Raw genomic sequence first — 18641 nt, 5'->3', positions numbered from 1 at the left:
CTCAGATCACAATTCATATTGCTTTTTGTGCTGAGAACATTAAGGACAGAAAAATAAGCCAAGCAGAAAGCTGTCTTTTCCTCATGACAGTGTCCAACTTATTCTGATGTAAAGCTATTTGCAGTGTCTCTTTCTGAGATACAGCCAGCAGGTCTGTGCTTGGGTAATAACTCTGTTGCCAAATAAATAATTGCATGATTCTAATTTTAACCACACTCTTAAGTGCACCAATATCATATAACAAAACACCTTGCTGAAGGCAAAGTGAGCAAATCTGCTCAGACCTGGCTGAAATGGACACCCAGGAATTGTAGCTGCTGAAATAAAAGCATCATTAATGCTCCCAAAATACTTGCAGTTGCTCTTGGATGTCTGACAAAATAGTAACCCTTGTGTTCAGGAAGCATTTTCTGCTGGGGTACCCACATTCTACACTTCAGCATTATTGCCATTAAATAGTTAATGTCAAAGTATGTGGAGATTCTCTAAGGGGAAGGGCAGCCTCTCAATGAAGCTGTGCAAAATGAAAATGATACCATGTGAAGGGAGCTCAGTAGTGCACTAACACATACCAGTAAATAGAAAGAGATGCTTTGTGTAGCTGTGCTGAGCAGCCAGAGTCAACTGTGAAGGTCTATAATCAAGACAATGAGCACAATAAGGTGCTGGTAAAGGTATTAAAATACTGCTGGAAAATACATGAACTTTTATTGAGATCCCTACAGCCAGTCAAGTCTAGAGAGGCAGTAAAAAACACACATTGGTCCCAAGAATTGATATGTAAAAGCAGTTATCTTGAATGTACAGATATCAAAGTCCTTTCTTTGGCTGTTTTAGTGAAATTCTGTGACACCAAGAAAATCTGGGAAATTATTTTTCTCATACCAATTCTGCACTGAGGTGTCTCTTTTCTGAAACCCAGTAAAACTGATTGCCTGCCTTTAAATGTAATACAGGTAGATAATAATTAGTGCAGTAATTATCTAATAATTAGATAATTTTTAGCTTGGTAAAAATTAGTCTTTGCAATTCCTGATGGGCTTCTCTATTTTTATCTGCTTTTACTTTTCAGTCCCTCACCCACTGGAGGAACAGCCAGGACTGTTTTGATGAGCTGGGGGTTCTCAGTTCCCCCCCACCCCAGGAAATACAGATGCTTTGTTGTTTAATTCAAAAATTGACCTTTTTAATCATACAAAAGTGTTATCCTCATACAATGATATGAGCAGGATTAAGATGAGTCTGTAATCCAGCATCTATTATTTGCAATGACCAATTCCATAATGGCCCAGGTTTGACTGTGAGGTGATGGCACAGCCACCTGCCCTGGATCTGAATCCTCAGGCTCTTTATCTTTTCTGCTTTTCTCCATGTAGTAAATCTTTAGCACTCACATTTTAATTCCCAACAGTGGCTGAGAAGCCCTGGTACAGAAGTAATAAAGACAATATTTCATTGTAACCTTGGGCTAGCCAAAACAACACAAATCATTTTGCCCCAAGGCCATTAAAATGTCTTTCAAGTACAGCATCAACTTTAAATCCTGGTTTCAATCTAGGTATTACCTAGGCAGCCCCTCTTGTAAAACCCAGTGAAATCAATAAACACCACCTAATATTTCCACATGCTATGTGAAGAGTATTTGATATTACTTATTGTCTTATTCTTTCACATTAGATGTAAGGTATAACCTATGCATCAACACAAAGAGCTTTTCCACCAGGAAAGAGAAATTAGTAGGTTTCATGACAGGCAATAGCAAATGACAATTTGGGTAGCTAATAAAAAAATAAACAACATTGTTTTATTGTGGGGAAACGGAAAATGAAGCAAGCAGAAGAAATGCAGAATGGTGAGCGACACCAACTTTGGTATTGAATTATGTTGTACTAAATTCTCAAGTTTTCCCAAATGTATAGGAAAGAAATTAGGACAAAACAACCTGAGGGTTCAAATATTTCAATGCTGTGCTCTTGTTTCTTAGAAGGGAAAGAATCTAACTCAAGTAACAACGAATCTGTGGCCACCAGAACTGCCCTTCCCTACTGGCACCACTATCAACACAACTGTGTGGATGTGCCATGCCTGCACAGCAAACCTGGTGCTTCCTGGAAGGCACTGCAGAAAGAAATTTGTGTGGCTGAGGGAAATCATCCATGCAAATGACTAAAGCAAAGCAGGTGGCTCAACATCCCAAAACATTTGGCACCACAGCTTCCTCTATGAGGCTTTTATTTCTTCAGCTAACAAGATAGTGATGAATTTACAAGATCGAGTGCTCCTCCATGCTAAATTCAGAAGGGATTTATTTTCACTTTGGTACTTCTTTAGAGATATGTGAGTGAATTTTCCTAGCACACCTGAAGGAAATATCTATCCAGTTCTGCTGAGTCTATCTCAGAAAATGCTATTACAGCATTTGTCAGTCATCCAATAACTTCTGCAAATTGTAAAAGTGACTGAACAAAACCAGAAATTAAGAGAAAATGGTCAGTTAAGACCTACATAGCAAAATATGTTTGGAAATGTTCTATTGAATGGTCTGAATTCAAGCAGAGGATAAACAGCATAAAAACACTACTGTCAATATAACAGCTGCCACCAGATCTGAATCAAATCATGATAAGAACATAGATTATAAATGTCTTCAGACTGTTGCATGGGGCCAAATGCAGTCATCATTGTTCTCATGGCTGAGCCAAAGTAGAATTAGAGATTTCTGGTGGGAAGCAGAAGGATCATCACCCCATGCACATCTCTGCAGAGCCCTCAGGTGCTGCTCTAGGGGACAGCCCAGCAGTGAGAGACTGCTGCTTCCTCCACAGGAATACATGGAGATCAGTCTTCAGCTGCACTATTTGTTTTTGTGGGATTATTTTTGTTCATCATGATCTTCTATTTGCTGAGGTTAATAGAGAAATAAATGTGAGTTCTGAAGCACAGAATCCTGTCAGGTAAGGACTAATCCAAAGGGCACATTCAACAATTCTAATGATGATGCTGATGATATAATAATAATAATAATAATAATAATAATAATAACAATAATAATAATAATAATAATCTGTAGATTTATCTCACATCAAGGTAAAACACTATTTCTATTATCTACATAATCAAATAAACTTTAAAATTTAATTCTGCAAGACTACACTGGCAACAAAGGCAAATTGCCACTACAAATAATAAGCCTGAAAAAACTGCATTTTACTTTGTAAAGATGAACACTATCCATGCTCTGTCTTCAACAACCATCACCAAAACCATTATGCAATGGATTTTTCTGAGTAAAACAGCTTCTACATAGATCCTAGTGACCTTGGTAGTTCAGGGAGAGAAATAAAGTCTGCTGATTCACAAACCTGATGTCTTAGGGTGAAGCAGGACATGACATGAAAATCCTTTTGGAATCATTATGTCAAAGATCTGCATCCAAATCAGTGACCCTTAGTCATATACTAATTAAAGCAATCAAGAGTAGATTTTAAATGGTTTTCTAAATTACAGTCACAGAAGACTGAGAAATCAGCATTAAAAACAGACTGTAAATAAACTAAGCAAGATAGAAATCATTGGTATGTGCATTGCAGATATATATCACCACCTAAAAACATGACAGTATAAATGTAAAGTCATCACAGGTAATACAATTACTCTGCAGCTAAGTACAGCTGATGGTCTGACGGATTTTAAAAGCTCAGGAAATTTGAAGTGAAGACAGGGGTGATTACTCAACCAGAAAATAAAGTTGCAAGAGTGGAAAGTGTGTTGAACAAGACTGGAGAAATCATTACTTCTATTACAGGTTTAAGTGATTATACTGTAAGATTGTGAATGAAATATTTATGCATGTAAAAGCAGAGAGTTTGATATTTTATTTCCTTTGGAGGAAGATAGAAAATGGGGAAAAGTGGGTACTATAGTATGATGATCACCCCCAGCAACATCTCTGCACCCTGAATTATCAAAAAAGTCCTGAATAGTTGAATACAAATAGTAATATTTCTTAATAATATTTTTGCCATATCAAAACCAATATATACATTTATTTACCCTTACTGTAGGGTTCCATTAGAAAGATACTAAGGGACATTGATAAACTGCTGGCAGATATTGTTAGTGATTGTAATAGATTGATTTAATACATGTGGAACCCTCTATGGAACACTTGTCAAATGCTGTAATCAACAATTAACTTGGTCAAATAATTTGGAACAATGGAAGGTGCAATAGCAACAGATGGCAAAGAAGTGACTGGCTGATGTTAAATAAGCTAACAGCAAACTGTAACTCTTGGACAGCCCTGAAATAGTTGGGTGGATGATCATTGTAGGTCCCTTCCAACTCAAATGGTCCTGTCCTGTCCTGTCCTACCCCAGAAGCAGCAGGAGAAAAGGGCCATTTTTAATCTACAAGTAAGATCCAAATGCTTGTGGATCCAGAGCAGTGAGCAAATCACAATATGAGTGACCCATCTTCTGGATAACATCTACTAGGATTTTCCTGAGAGGACAGAGACCATCTGGCAAAATCACAAAGCACTCTCACAGATTAAAGCCTGACACTAAAACCTCACTGAAAGCTGTTTTAACTGAAGGTAGACATGCTAGATTTGATTCATGTCTAGACTTTTCTTTAGCAATAGCTAAGGCATTGACCATATGATCCATGCAGATGGATCATGCAGATGCCAAAAGAATTTCCAGTGTTGAGGCCTGACTGCCTTCAGGCACTGAAGATCACCTTTGCTGATGCATCTTCAAGTCTTTGATGTTAACAGCAAACAATTCTCCCAGAGAGCAGCCCCTTCCTTGCCAGCTCAGTGGTATTCTCAGACTCCACCAAAAGTTTGGGGACAGGCTTTATTATTTTATTTATTGCAGGAAAAGTATTTTGCATCATACTGAGATTCTTGTAAGAGGTTTCATTTGACAAGATATGCAAATACACCAATATTAGACATATGAAGTGACCATAACTCGGGTCACTCATAATCAGTTAAGAAAAGATGGGTTATGATTACAGACAACTTTTAAATACTGCAGGTCATGTATTTGCCATACAAATGTAGTTTTGAAGGGAACTGAACACAAGGATTAATGGTTGACTCAAAGTAAAAGCTGGCAGATTGGGAATCCAAATTTTGAAAAGTTTGTTGTAAAAAAAAAAATAAAAATCAACCTGTGTCTATTTCTTTGTTTGCAAGATTAATGGCTTGATCCTTAAGAAACTGAGTGGAAGTGCCAAGTGTTTGTAATATTTAAAGGTGTATTCCTTCTCAGAAGATAAAAAGAGCCCAAACAAACCCTCCATAAACCAATTTTAGTTTAATGTAAAATAGTAGGGAGGTTTGATTTTTAAGAAAATTTTGGGGGATGAAGAATTGCTAATTTGCTCTAGAGGATCTTTGTGAAATGGCATTAAACTGAAGGGAAAACAGTTTTAAAGTAGGATTGTGCTTTAGAAACATAATGTATTTATCCAGTATATGATACTGACAAAGGCATCCTCTTTTCAGAGGAATGTGAAGGAATTTTCTTAACAAAGCTGGAAAGTGGGAGGTCTCCTTATCAAGTTATTCCCATTTTCAAATACTGTTAAACAGCCAGAAATCATCTAGTAATACGAGAACAAAGAATACATGTATCAAAGTTTTTCAAGGCAGTATTTCTTTCCCATTAGCAGTTTTCACATTTTTTCACACATGGCTCCAGGGAGCAGCTGCCCTGAAGCCAGGCTGGGTGCTGGTGCTGATCACAGCATCCTCAGCTGCAGCAGAGGAGGGAGGGATGGGAAACTCCTGCCAGTGCTGAGAGCCCACAGACACCACTGCCTCCAGAGCACTGCTGAGGAGAACAAGCACAGGAACAACAGCCTGCACACCTCACTCCTTGCCACTGCTCCTCAAAGCCTTCCCTCTTCTCCCCATGGGATTTTATGTCTCTTTCTTCCTGTATTTAGCTCAATCGCTAATCTCAGTCCTAGTGACCCTGCACCACAGTGGCCCATGTGAATGACAGATCATGTCCAACCCTGGGGAAGCCCAGGGATGCAGTGGGGAGAAAAGGTTCAGATTTGGAGCGAGAAACAGAGAATGAATCAGACTAGTGTTGTGTGGCAGCTGAGTCCAGAAGCTTTTGTACAATATCCTGCAATTCCCAAGCTGTTGAATCAGATGTTCTGGCCTAAGAAAGCACAAATACATTGCTTTAAATATCTCAATTAACAATCACACTGAACATTAAGGAAACTGCTAGACATGTCAGTGTTGGGTCTTGGAGAAATGTGGTGAGGGATGATTAAGACAGCTGAAGTAATCAAAATTTTCTGCACACTTGGGCACAGAGTGCATGAGTATATATACTACACATTATTGTTGTCCTGTGTGCTGAAAATGTCTTACTAATTACCTTTTCATCCTAATTAAGCCTTCTTTTTAAGTGCACCTTTCCAACTGCCTTGGCCTTTAAAGAGCAAAACTACCAAATATATGATGCATGAAGGAAACCACACAGAATATCAACTAATGAAAAATTCACTAGTCTGTTACCCTTCCTGATCACAGAGTTAAAAGGATCTGGAATTCATGGTGAAACCAGAATTTAGCTTCAGAATTTTTAGCTTCATTTCCTAGTTCTCTACTCCCTATATACCTGCTAATACAAAATTCCATAGTTAGTGGTAAGAGAAATTAAAATGTGTGCTCTTTAATGAGGCCAAAGCTATATGACAAATTTAACATAAATACAACCCCAAAAGGCTACAGCTTAAGCTATTCCATGGTTGATAGAAAGTGGCAAACATTCTTTGAAAAAAAAAAAGCAATTCCCTTGGATCAATCCCTAAATAGGGTTATGATTAAATCGGACACTTGGGAATGAGCTGGAAACTGGATTCTAAAGCCAAGTATTGCTGAGCTCAGCAGCAGTCCCCTGGCTCATGCTGGCTTCTATCAGTTACAAACCCAATCTGCATTGCATTTCAGACTCAACACAGGCACATGGGGAAATATGATGCATTTTCAACTGGAGGCTGAAATTTGATTTACTTGGATGTGCATCCACCCCTCTCCGCTCCATCATTAAGAATTTTACTGGCTCCTACTGGTTCAGGTATTCTTAAGATACATGAAAATCCTTTCATATAGAGTATTTCCTGCTCAGCCTTTTCTTACCCCTCTTTTGTTTGACCTTTCCCTTGTGTTAGGCACAAATGCTCCTAGTGAAATATCGAGTCTCATTTTGAAACTTCTGGGAGCCTGCACTGTTCTGCAGCTCACCTGCAGCAGAGACCAGGCTGTGACAGCAAACATTCACCTACCAGCCCATTATCCTCAGCCTGCTGCTAACCACCCTGGCTCACTGCAAGAATAATCCAAAGAAGTTTTCTGTAAATTTTCATGAAAAGTGAAATTCCTCCATCACTGCAAACTTGCAGCTTTGTAGAAATCACATCTCCTTGTGCTTCTGTCAGCGAGCAACATCCCAGTGCATCAAGTGAGCTGCTGCCCTTCCACAGTCTGAATGAAACTGCAGGGCAGCAACAGGCTGGTTTTCATCTGAGGCACCTGATATTTATGCACTGATTCACTTGAGGATTGGATACATTTTTCTGGCTTTTTAAAACAAATAATTCAAAATAAAAGGATAGATACCAGTCCTTAGATGTATTAACATTGCAGTCAGTTTCAGGTACTGATGACTTCCAAAACTCAAATGAACAACTTCAGGTAAAAAACAAATTTAAATGATATATTTCTGAGCCTTCTAGGATTTTGATTTCCAATCCATTAAAAAAAACCCAAGCTATTTTCCAAGCTACATGATTGTTCTTATTTTCAACTGAGATTTCCAGAGTTTAATAACATGTCTCTTGAGATAGTTTCAGAGAATTACTTTTTAAAAAATAGGAATATGATTTGGAAGCACATATCCAGGGGTCCACAGAGGAAGCAGGCTATATTTCCTGCTTTTTTTTTATTGAACCATTTATACAAAAAGAAAATTTTTCCTTCATATTTTGAACTCTGAGATATGAGTTAACAAATCAGGTGTCTTCCAAATTTGCCCTCAGCACCAGCCACAGCCTCTACCATAATTTACAGCCACAAATGCACAGTGAAATGTGCAATATCTTACAGTATTCTAAATAATACAGCATACAATAATGCTGCTGATAAAATGGACTTAATAGCATTTCATCTGCCCTACCTATTCTCTTTGTACAAATGTGTTAAAGCAGAACTACCTAGATGTAACTTGGAATATATCAGGGGGGTTAAATGATAAAAGCCTGCTTTTTTAAATTTTTTTTTTTAGAAACTATAATCCCACTTCAGAGAAAGAGCAAGAAATTAATGTTAATAATTATACTAAATAAAATAATGTTAAACATCAGGCTATAAAGTAGAGAAAAAATGGAACTCATACAAGGCTCATCAGAGTATCCACTGAAGTTTTTAATTTCCAAAACTTAAAACAGCAGCTCCATATCAGGAGATTAATAAATGCATTGCAGTTTTTAAAGTATTTTTAAATCCCTTATGTTGATTGTAATATCAAACAAAAAGGTAACCCTGAACTTTAAGGTCATTTTTCTTTGCAGAAACAACATTTTGCACTTTCTCAGGCGAAAGGGAAATCTAAACTTACCAAGGGAAAACTGAAGGACAGATGCAGTAGTTGTGTTAAGGCCAGTGGTGGTCTATGGGAAGAGAAGCAAATTTTTTTGTTAGATCAGCAAAACAATACATTCATCACTTGTTTTTCTCTGAAAGAGTGGAAAATCTCTAGACACCAACATCTCCAGTGCACAGGACTGTTAATCACCAGCCCTTTCAGGATGAGTGAGCGTGAGCATTTTTGTTATGTCATTTTGATTATTGAAATCTCATCATATGTCAGATTTTTTTGCACCATACTAATGTCTACAAAAAAAAAAAAGTACATTTATGTGCAACAGTGTTGTTGACCACTCTTTAAAAGATTGAAAAAATGAACTCTGTGGTTTACAGTCAGCTTAGTGTAAACCTGTATATATGGAATGGTTCTCACTTTTCCCAGCATAGAACAAGGACTAAAAATGACCATAAATAAATAATAAAAATAACATTAATTAATCCTAAAATAATGAAATATTAAGAGGAAACAATGGAACTTAAATCTTACACTCCAAAGCAAACAAAACCTTGGTGATACCATGTGGTATGTACAGTATGCAATGTAATAGCAGAATGTACCCACTGCTGACATCCAGCCAAGACCTGGAAAGAGAAACACCAGCAGCTCACCCTGTGCTCAGCAAACCTCCTCTGAGGTCTCTCTTCCTCCCTTCTTTGAATCCCTCCATATTTCAATAGTACAAATTAGAATGGTTCTCCTGAAAATAGTATAAAATAAAAAGCCCTAGTGTGTTGTGAAGGACACCTAATTGTTTTCAATTTATTTTGAAAGTTGGATTTAACAATACTGCTGCTTAACAAGCAAGGCATCCAAGAGCAAAAGGGACTGGACTTCTTCCAGTGCCAGGGCACACCTAGCTGAGCTATTCATTAAATGATGCCTTTGAAAATAATGGATGGAGATCTGCATGAGCTGGCATGAGGTTTGTTTTGTTTCTTTTCTACATACATGTTACATAGAGAAAAGAATCTCTTATAAATATTAATGAATGGGATCTTCACTGAAATGCATTGAAGATTAGCTGACAAAAAGACTACATGTCCTAACAGGTAATTTTAATTTTTAAACAAGAATAGGAAAGCTGCATATACATAACCCCCTTAAAAATACAGTCACATTCTCATTTAAGTCATTCTGCCAGGATTGATTCAGTATTAGGTAACACACTTATCCTGCCAAATGATAGATTGCTTTCTGATTTGAGTTAGCAGCACCTATTATATTAGTTTTCATTCAATTAATTATGTTGTGCAAGTTATAATTTGAAAACAAAACCTTTATTGAGGCTCAGTAGCTCATATCACCAAGAAATTAAACATTTCAGTTGTCAGAGAGGAGATGTTCATGTAGACTTAGACTGTGTTGTGAATCATTTCAGCACTGCTTTGGGAAAAAGCACTAGACTTACTAAAATTTTTTGCAAAATTCTGCATGGGACTGCTTAGTTCAGAGAGCATGGTAGGGAGCCTTTAGTATTTTTGCTTGCAACCTCTCTGGGGCTGTACACCTTTTCAGGACTTTGCCAGCAGTAAATTCTCACCAACAGACAGACAGTTGATATTAGAAAAACCTCTGCCTGCAGTAACAGGTGGCTGCTGGAAATAGAAAAAAAGGAGGTCAAGGTAGCAAATCAGCAGCTGTTAGAGCTGCTGTAAAATATTTTGCAAATTCAACTCTTCTTGACTAAGTATTTTAAAGCAGTAATTCATGTAAAAGGAGCCATTAGCAGGAACAGAGATTGCATGATCCATTTTAAGCAGGGACAGAATAGGACTGCTAAAATCCATGGAGACATGAAACAGGTATTAAAATTTGTGACAGAAAGAGGCATGTTGTGAAATTGTCAAAACAACTACAAATGAGAAACAGGATGGTTCTAAGACAGTAGGTATTTAAATGTATGTCTATACTCAAAATTAAATTAGATCACACCTCTGGCCCAAATACTCTTGTATATGTCTTTTATATCCATAATGTTAAGGCATTAGCACGTTCCTGCAGAAGGATTTGATTTTTCTGCAATGCTGCTGTAATATTTAGAAATACTTTCATTTTTAGGCTGGCAACTGTTTATAAATGTGATTATTTTTTCAGATGATTATCTTTTATCTATTATCTGTTATGATTATGATTTAATCACACCAATTTGGTAGCATAACAAATTTTTTTCCAAATTCCTGATGCCATGGTAGTGCTACTTTACCACTCAGTAATATGACAAAAGCAGGCCAAGACTGTATTTTGAAGCCAATTCCTGATTACTAAGGATAGTCTAAATTGCATATCACTAGAGAGAAGACAGCTAATGAATGACAGTTCAAAACCCTCAGAGCTGGGACCCTGGGTTTGTTATGTCATTAATAGATTTTTTTTTTCCAAGTAGTATTACTTATGCTCAGTATTACATCAAAAATGAATGTAAAAAATGGGAAAAATACCCCAGTGGTGTGACTTCCCTTTTGCACAGGACATAAATCAATGCCTTCATTCTCAAGGCAGCTAGCAAAGCACAGCCCATCCAAACAGGATGTGAAGTAGCAGAGAAGCCATTTAGGATCCCTGACAGGATTCCTTTTATCTGTAAAATCTCCAAATTAGTTTTATATGTGCTTATGACTTTTATGCACCATGTCAGCAATATCTACATTGCATTTGTGTAATTCTGGTCCCAGTTAAGGATGTAAAATTAACCCTGTGAAAAGAATTGTCAGTGTCTGAAATGAAGGGAAGATGCCTGGCCAAAAACACTTCTGTTTTATGGCCCTCTTCCATGTTTGTTCTTCAAATAGCTCTAATCAGCCTCTTCCTCCATTCAGAAGACTGTTGAAAATATGAAAATTAATTTTGAATTACAGGGGCTTTGATCTGGCCTTTTAATTTTCAGTTCTCTCCAAAGCTCCCCTTTTATGTACATCACTGCAGCTAGCTGCCCAGCATCAGCATGTGGGCACTGGTTTATGTATTGCAATTCATTTTCCACACCCAGATGACCTCAAGTTAATGCAAATTGCACCATGTTGTTTCTTACAGCAATTTTACGACCCAACTACCCCCCAACAAAATTAATTCTGTCCCATTCATCATGACTGAGTCTGTTACATACACTTCCCTGCCACTGGCAGGTGCTTGCTCCAGGCTGCATTTAAGTCTGTAGGATGCATTGTTCACAAGTGATGTTTTACAATCAAATTAACATTTATCAACAGGAACAAGAAAAAATGGGACAAGACTAATAAAATAATAAAAGAAAAATTAACCATGTGTCTATTTAATTGTTGGACATAAAAAGAGAATGATACAGTTGGAAAACACAGTTCTCTGTCCTGGACTTTTCAGTATTTCAGATACTTTACGTGACATGGATGCTGGATCAAGAGACTATCAATTTCCAGCTATCCCAATAACCTTTGGTTAGCATGGACAGTTTCAAACACTGGGATGTTGCTGGGTGTCAAACACTGGGATGTTGCTGGGTGTACTTGTATGGACCTCCCACCTTGCCCAAGAGCATCTCTGCTAAATACCGACCTCCAAGGCACCCCAGCAGCCCTGCAGCTGGCACAGGCTGGCAGAGCTGGCCGAGGGGTCACTTACCAGCTCCCTGGGGCCGTAGGGCTGGCAGAAGGAGGCGGCGCTGCCGTGCATGATGACCCCGCAGTGCTGCCCGACCTCGCAGTTCCTGCACTCCGACCTGCAGGAGAGCACAGAGCACAGCGTTCACAATGCACCTCCCACGCTGTTCACAATGCACCTCCCACGCTGTTCACAATGCACCTCCCACGCCGTTCACAATGCACCTCCCACGCTGTTCACAGTGCACCTCCCACACCGTTCACAATGCACCTCCCACACCGTTCACAATGCACCTCCCACGCTGTTCACAATGCACCTCCCACGCTGTTCACAATGCACCTCCCACGCTGCACGCTCGAGAGCCCTGAGCTGAACATCACACCGCTGTGCCTTGCTGTCAGACTGGACCGATTGGTGCTGAACACAAAGGTTGGGAAACTGCATCCTCCACTGGAGCTGCCTCTTGTGAATTCTGCACCTGCTCTCTGCAAACTGCCCCTCCTCTAAAGTGGGGTGTCCCTGCTCATTGAATGCAAAACATCTCACCATGGGAAGTCGAAATCTTACATATATCATTTACCCTGAAGCTACTCTTACAAAATCCTGGTGAACATTTGATTTACCATGTGTAAACCCACCACCATGGAGTTCCCATAAAGAACAGCTGAGGAGAAGTGGCTGGGATCAGCCCCCTCCTGCTTGCTGGATTATTCCCCAAAGGCCAGGCTTGAGGCTGCAGTGTAACGTGGCATTTGCTGTTGCTTCTATTTGTACTTGTCATATTCCATATTTCTAGTGAGCTGCCACTCTTCTCACCTTTTAGGGGAAAAACCGTGAAGAAATTTGCAGAGAGACTGCTAAGTGCTGCAGAGACAACTAATTGCATCTCTCCTGATATTTCTTAATTAAATATGAAGGACTTTGTGGGCAGCCTGACTGCAGAGCACAGGGAAAGGGCTGCCTCCCCCATCCTCTAGATCTTGGCATTAGGACCACATTTTCAAAAAACATTGGATATACTCCTGGTCCCCAACAAGCCTGCAATGGTGCTGACCAACATTGCCTTTGGGCATCCAAAGCTCAACTTAACCATCAAACCTACAGGGAAACACTTACTTCAGAAAAAAAGTCAGACATAAAAATATTTGAGTTGTTTTTCCTGTATGAGCATACCAGTGAAGTAATTCAGCAATTCACACCGATAGCATTTAGGATTTTGAATTTAAGCAGCAAAATAAAATATTCTAATGAAGTAGTACAGTTCAAATCAACTTCAGTGAATTAATATTTACTTACAGATGCCACAGTCAGCAAACAATTTTATTTCTCAATAAAGGCAAGAAGAGAGCACATGAGTGAATAAAATGGTACTTTTAGAGAAAGCACAGAAGCAGAGTTCACAGAGGACATGTGTTATTGCTATTTAAATTTCCCTTGATCCCAAAGTTCTGACAACTGAAGAGCAGGGGACAGGAACTAGAAGAATTCCTGGGATTCTGTAGGATTATGGCTGTTATAAAAATTAGTTTCACTGTCTGCCCCTACATTTTTGAATTTTATAGTGGAACATCTACCCAGACTCCTGATATGTGCAAAGAGACAGACATGGCAGGAGAACTTGGCCATGAATACTTTGTAGGGACCACTCAGACCTTCCTGAAAGGTCAGGCTACATAATCCAAGGGATATTTTAATTCAGCAATTCTCATATTTCAAAGAATAAAAGGTGATTAATCTGCTCGACTTCTGTAATGTGGTCTATGAAATATTGTCTGGAAATCAAGAAACACTGTCCTGCTAATACAGCAGTTTAATAATCAGTTATCTTTTCTAAGATGACTCCTCTCATACAAAATTGGATGGCTGTTGGTAATCCTGATTCAAACCTTTGTGCTCTCTTTGAAGTGCATTACCTTTGACAATAAACTGCTCATTAGCTTGACAAGAATGCATGAAGAGCAAGATAATTGATCTGCTGTTCCTCAGATCATCATCATAGATGTGTTTAGAAACGCTCCAATTTGCTCCTCTCCTGGTGCAGACAGGAAGGTTAATTTCTTTTCTATTTATACAAACAGAAGATAGTATTAATTGCCCTGGCTGGGTGCAGCTTTCTACATTATCTTTCTCACCTGCCTGGTCTAAAAGCTCAGCACATTACAATCACTTCAGCTTTCTCCTCACAGCTGGTCCTCGCTGCCGCTGCTGACACGCGTCGCATTTTTGGAGATGACTTCTCCCCAGACCTGCCAACTCTCTCATCTCTGGCTTAGAGGGTCCCACCTCTCTGCTATTGTTCTTCACTTTGCTGAAGGGGAAACATCTGCTGTTTCCCCACCCCTATTTGTCATTTCTTTTCCCTCTACAATACCTGAGTGTGTGGACATTATATTGACTGATGTCTTTTGTGATGTCTGAACCATAAAGAAGATAAACATCTCAAACTGCCAAGAGATTTTAAAACATAAATCTTTCTGAAGTTTAATCCCACAGTTTTAGTGCAATTTGGAAACCACTTTAGGACCTCTCTCTCCTGTCACAAAGCTTTCCTCAACCTCTTTGCCACGGGAAATATCACTGTACCTGTACATTTCTCATATGCCATGAAGAAGTGATGACCAAGAGAATCTCTGTTTCTTATTGATTGATTTTACATGCTCAGCTATTCTTCATGTCATCTTTGACAAGTGTACCTTCTATAAGTGAGTGCTGCTTGGTGTGCTGATAGGCTTTGAGATGAAACATGACATCAGATTGGGAAAGAGAGTTTAGCCAGCAGTACACTTCTGCACTGGCTCTTTCTCCTTTAAATGTACTGAATCCCCTGCTTTCTCCAGTCCTACTGTTAAAACTCTTTTGTACAGAAACATGCATTAATGCCAACACTTATTCTTTACTCATTTATGCATCTTCTTAACATTAGATCATTTATCATAGGATTAAACATAATTTTTTTTTTACATTTGTTCTTGTTTAGCCTAGTTTAGTTCTTATATAGCACCTTTTTTATGCTCTCCATTGCAGTTTTATGACATTACATGGAGGCAAGAGGTTCAGAGGAACAGGTGATCAATGACCTAGACAGTCTTCTTCATACACATATTGACCTCTACTCATCCAGCCATTCCCTGGCAAGTAGTACCTGGTGTAGATTCACTTTCACCACTGAAGAAATCAGTTTCTTCCATGGTTCCTGAGCTTTCTGATCTGTCAGTTTTCAGAAAGTCTTGTGGAAACTAATCACTTGTATTATTTCAATTTTCTAATTGAAAAATGTACTAAACACTTCTAGTTAGTTCAACAGTCAGCAGTGGCTGGCTGAGCATGGACCTTGGTGCTACATTTACAGTGGTGTGGGAATCACTTACCTACCTTAACTTCCACAGCTAGTGCATGTCAGACACATAATACATTGGACATTTATGGTTGTGTGAAGCCTATTTTTTTCATGAAACAAGAGATCTTTGTAAGATTGGTGTCAAATAAAACCCAAGAAATTAGGTAATCTTTGCTTAAGTAAGCAGACTTTTGCCTATGGGTTGGGGACTTTGGGAATGTCCATGTTTCTGACATGACTGGATACTGGAAGAAAAGATTATGAACATAGTTGGACACATCACACAAGAAAATTCTTATAGTGGGTGGTTTCCCATGAAAATAAGATGGGATATGCTCCCATTCCTGCATTCCCAGCAGAGAAATCCTCCTTCTTTGTTCTACATTTCTTCTATGTTCACATAAGGATGTGTCCTCTCGGCTGTTTCCTCCTCTTCCTGTCCCTTTCCCACTTTAGCAGTTTCTCCTGTTTTCTTTCAGTCACCAAATTTTGATTTAGGTCAGGAACTGTGGTGGTGTGACTTTTCTTTTACAAAGAGCCTTATCCCAACCTTTCCTGTCTCTTCCATCTGCAGCTCCAAAACACTCATAGCCCCTCCTTCCCTGTTTCTGAGCCTCCAAAGAAACAGACAGCTGCTGGGAAGGATGTGTCTTAAAATGCATTTGGAAGAGCAGGCAGTCACTCTCAAAATCACACAGTGCCCTTGTGCAAAATAGTTATTTGATGTGAGGCCTCTCCCAGCAATGGAGTGACACACAGGCTCTGCTGGGACTCATAAAATTGGACACACAGAGAGGATATAAAGTGCTTAACTTGGACAGTCCATCTCTGCCAGAGCTGCACGTGCCAGAAGGGCAATCAGGAGGACTGGGAAAATATTAATTTCTTCCAAGCCAGTGTTATGTAGGATTTGGGAAGAAAAGATAGGAGGAAAATACAAACACTTCTCTTTTAATCTGTACACAAATAATGCTCCAGAGATGATTGGAGTGGCTGAGTGTAAGTGGCCCCATGGCACAGCCCTGCTGGGGTGTGCACATGAGGCAGCTGCTCCACACAGAGCAGACCCAGCAGAGCTGGAAATACTGCTCCAGCACTCACTGCAATTGCTTGAGTAAAGATGGGATTTTGGCAGATGCTAGGGGAAAAAACGCAATTTTAGGGTGGATGGCAACAACTGTTAATAATTCCTGATTTTACTCCCACTAGACATTCAAATGAGAATGAGCTTTGTGCCACTAAGTGGGTCTTCACTGGAGGCAGAGCTACTGCAGAAATTCTTTGTGCTGAAAAGCTCATGATACCTCATTATGGCTTTCTTTTATTTGTGCTCCACTTCCATTTAGCATTGCTGAAAAATGTGGCTTTTTGCTATTACAGGAAAATCTATCTCAGGATTGTGGTGAGTTTTGGGACACTCTCCTAGCACCCAGCTCTCTGCACTGACTCCCCAAGCAAGGTGGTGAAATTTATTCCAGAGGGACCAAATCCATATTCTGGGGACAAAAGGAGCAGAAGACTGGGGGCTCTTTTAATCTGAAATTTCTCTGTTGAGACTTCTATAAGCAAGGATGAATTTAAAGTTGAGAGCAATAGATAAATAAATTATGGAGGGTCCCAACAGACAATCCCTCTGTGAGTTATGAGGCATCTGCAGGGAAATAATGCCTCTTCCCATTTCTTTTCACTCAAGTCCATTTAACACACTGCTGCTAAAGCTATCTACCTTGGCAGCTATTCTGCAACCCATTAAGAGTCCTTGATCTGTTCATACCCATAAAGAAAGAGGGGTTTTTATGTTGTAATATTGCAGGTCCTTAATGCCTCTAGTCCAGAAAAAACATTTAGAGAGCTGATACAAAAGGAACAAAAGGAGCAAAAATTGTAGGCACATATTAAAAACTACTAAAATGAGTATGTACAAAATAAAAATATGCATAAAATTCTGTGAACTATGGCATTTTTACATAAGATGGTTAAGCTATGAAAGACCTGCACAGATGGCAAGTTGTGACAGTCCTTAATAAAAAGGAAAATGAAGTCAAATGTCACAGACTGAATGTATTAACTAACAAACACAGGTAAGTGCTAAAATGCTTATCAAGGATTTATTTGAACCAGATAAACTGACCCAGTAAAACATTTCTGTGTTTTGTATGAATTAAAACAATAAAGTTAGTTATATTTATGAAATAGGATTGAAAGAAATAGAAAACTCAGAAACAATCTTATATTAAAAATAGAGGCTCCAACCCTCAAAACTTCATATTTAGACCAAGAGATGTGTTTATCTGGGTATTATATGCTGTATACATACTCACTATACAGAAAAGAATTAGTTTTGTAGTATAATAAATATGTATAACTTCCTCTGGGACATCGTACACATACATCATATGAAATGGTCATCTATCTTTATGATCACTGTGGTGGTAAAATTATTAATATTTAAGATTCAGAGGTCTGTCAAAGAGTTATCTTTGCTAAAAGAACACTCCTTTTGACTAAGAGCTAACAGTCTGCCACCCTTCCCAGCTCCCCTCTTCTGAGCTAGGGGAGCACTGGGGGGTTGCTCCTCTTGGCTCCACCAACATTCATCTCTCCATAAGGTTCTGTTATTTACTGTTGGACAGCTTGGGACTCTGGCAGGAACTTCAGGAGTCCAACCCTCCCAGGGATTGATATTTGGCTTTATTAACACTGAAGTGATTATTTTTCCCTCATCTCTTCACTTGTTTTCTGAACCAGGGTTCATGGTTCATGGGCTGGATCTCTGCAATCACTTGGCAGAGAATGGGGGAGCAGAGGGAGAGAGTGTCTGGGAGCTCTCCCACTATGGTCACAGCTCACAAAGCTGCTGCCTGGCCTGTCCTAAGCTGTACTTGCCTTACTGTGCATGAGAAGGCTGAGATTCTTCTATAGCATCTACTGGTTAAAGAATGGCAACATCTTGTGCAGGGTTTCAGATACAGACTGTGATAATATGAATGATTCTATTGAGGAATCCCAAAGCCCCCAAACCCTAGCAATTGGGAGCTGCTGTACAGAAC

At 39.1% G+C, this 18641-nt stretch overlaps 1 protein-coding gene across 2 annotated transcripts in view; it reads right to left on the bottom strand.

Annotated features, from left to right (window-relative positions):
• The window catches only part of RELN (reelin), a 268404-nt gene that overhangs the window by 134370 nt on the left and 115393 nt on the right, over window positions 1–18641 (bottom strand). For both annotated transcript variants that reach the window (XM_056516168.1, XM_056516160.1), the window contains exons 7-8: window positions 12276–12372; window positions 8652–8703 (exon numbers count right to left, since the gene is read on the bottom strand). In XM_056516168.1, the coding sequence (XP_056372143.1) occupies window positions 8652–8703; window positions 12276–12372 (149 nt within the window). The remainder of the gene's footprint in view (window positions 1–8651; window positions 8704–12275; window positions 12373–18641) is intronic.

The sequence above is a fragment of the Oenanthe melanoleuca genome, chromosome 1A (genome assembly GCF_029582105.1).
Source record: "Oenanthe melanoleuca isolate GR-GAL-2019-014 chromosome 1A, OMel1.0, whole genome shotgun sequence".
Classification (NCBI taxonomy): domain Eukaryota; kingdom Metazoa; phylum Chordata; class Aves; order Passeriformes; family Muscicapidae; genus Oenanthe; species Oenanthe melanoleuca.
This window is presented reverse-complemented; position numbering and strand designations above follow the sequence as displayed.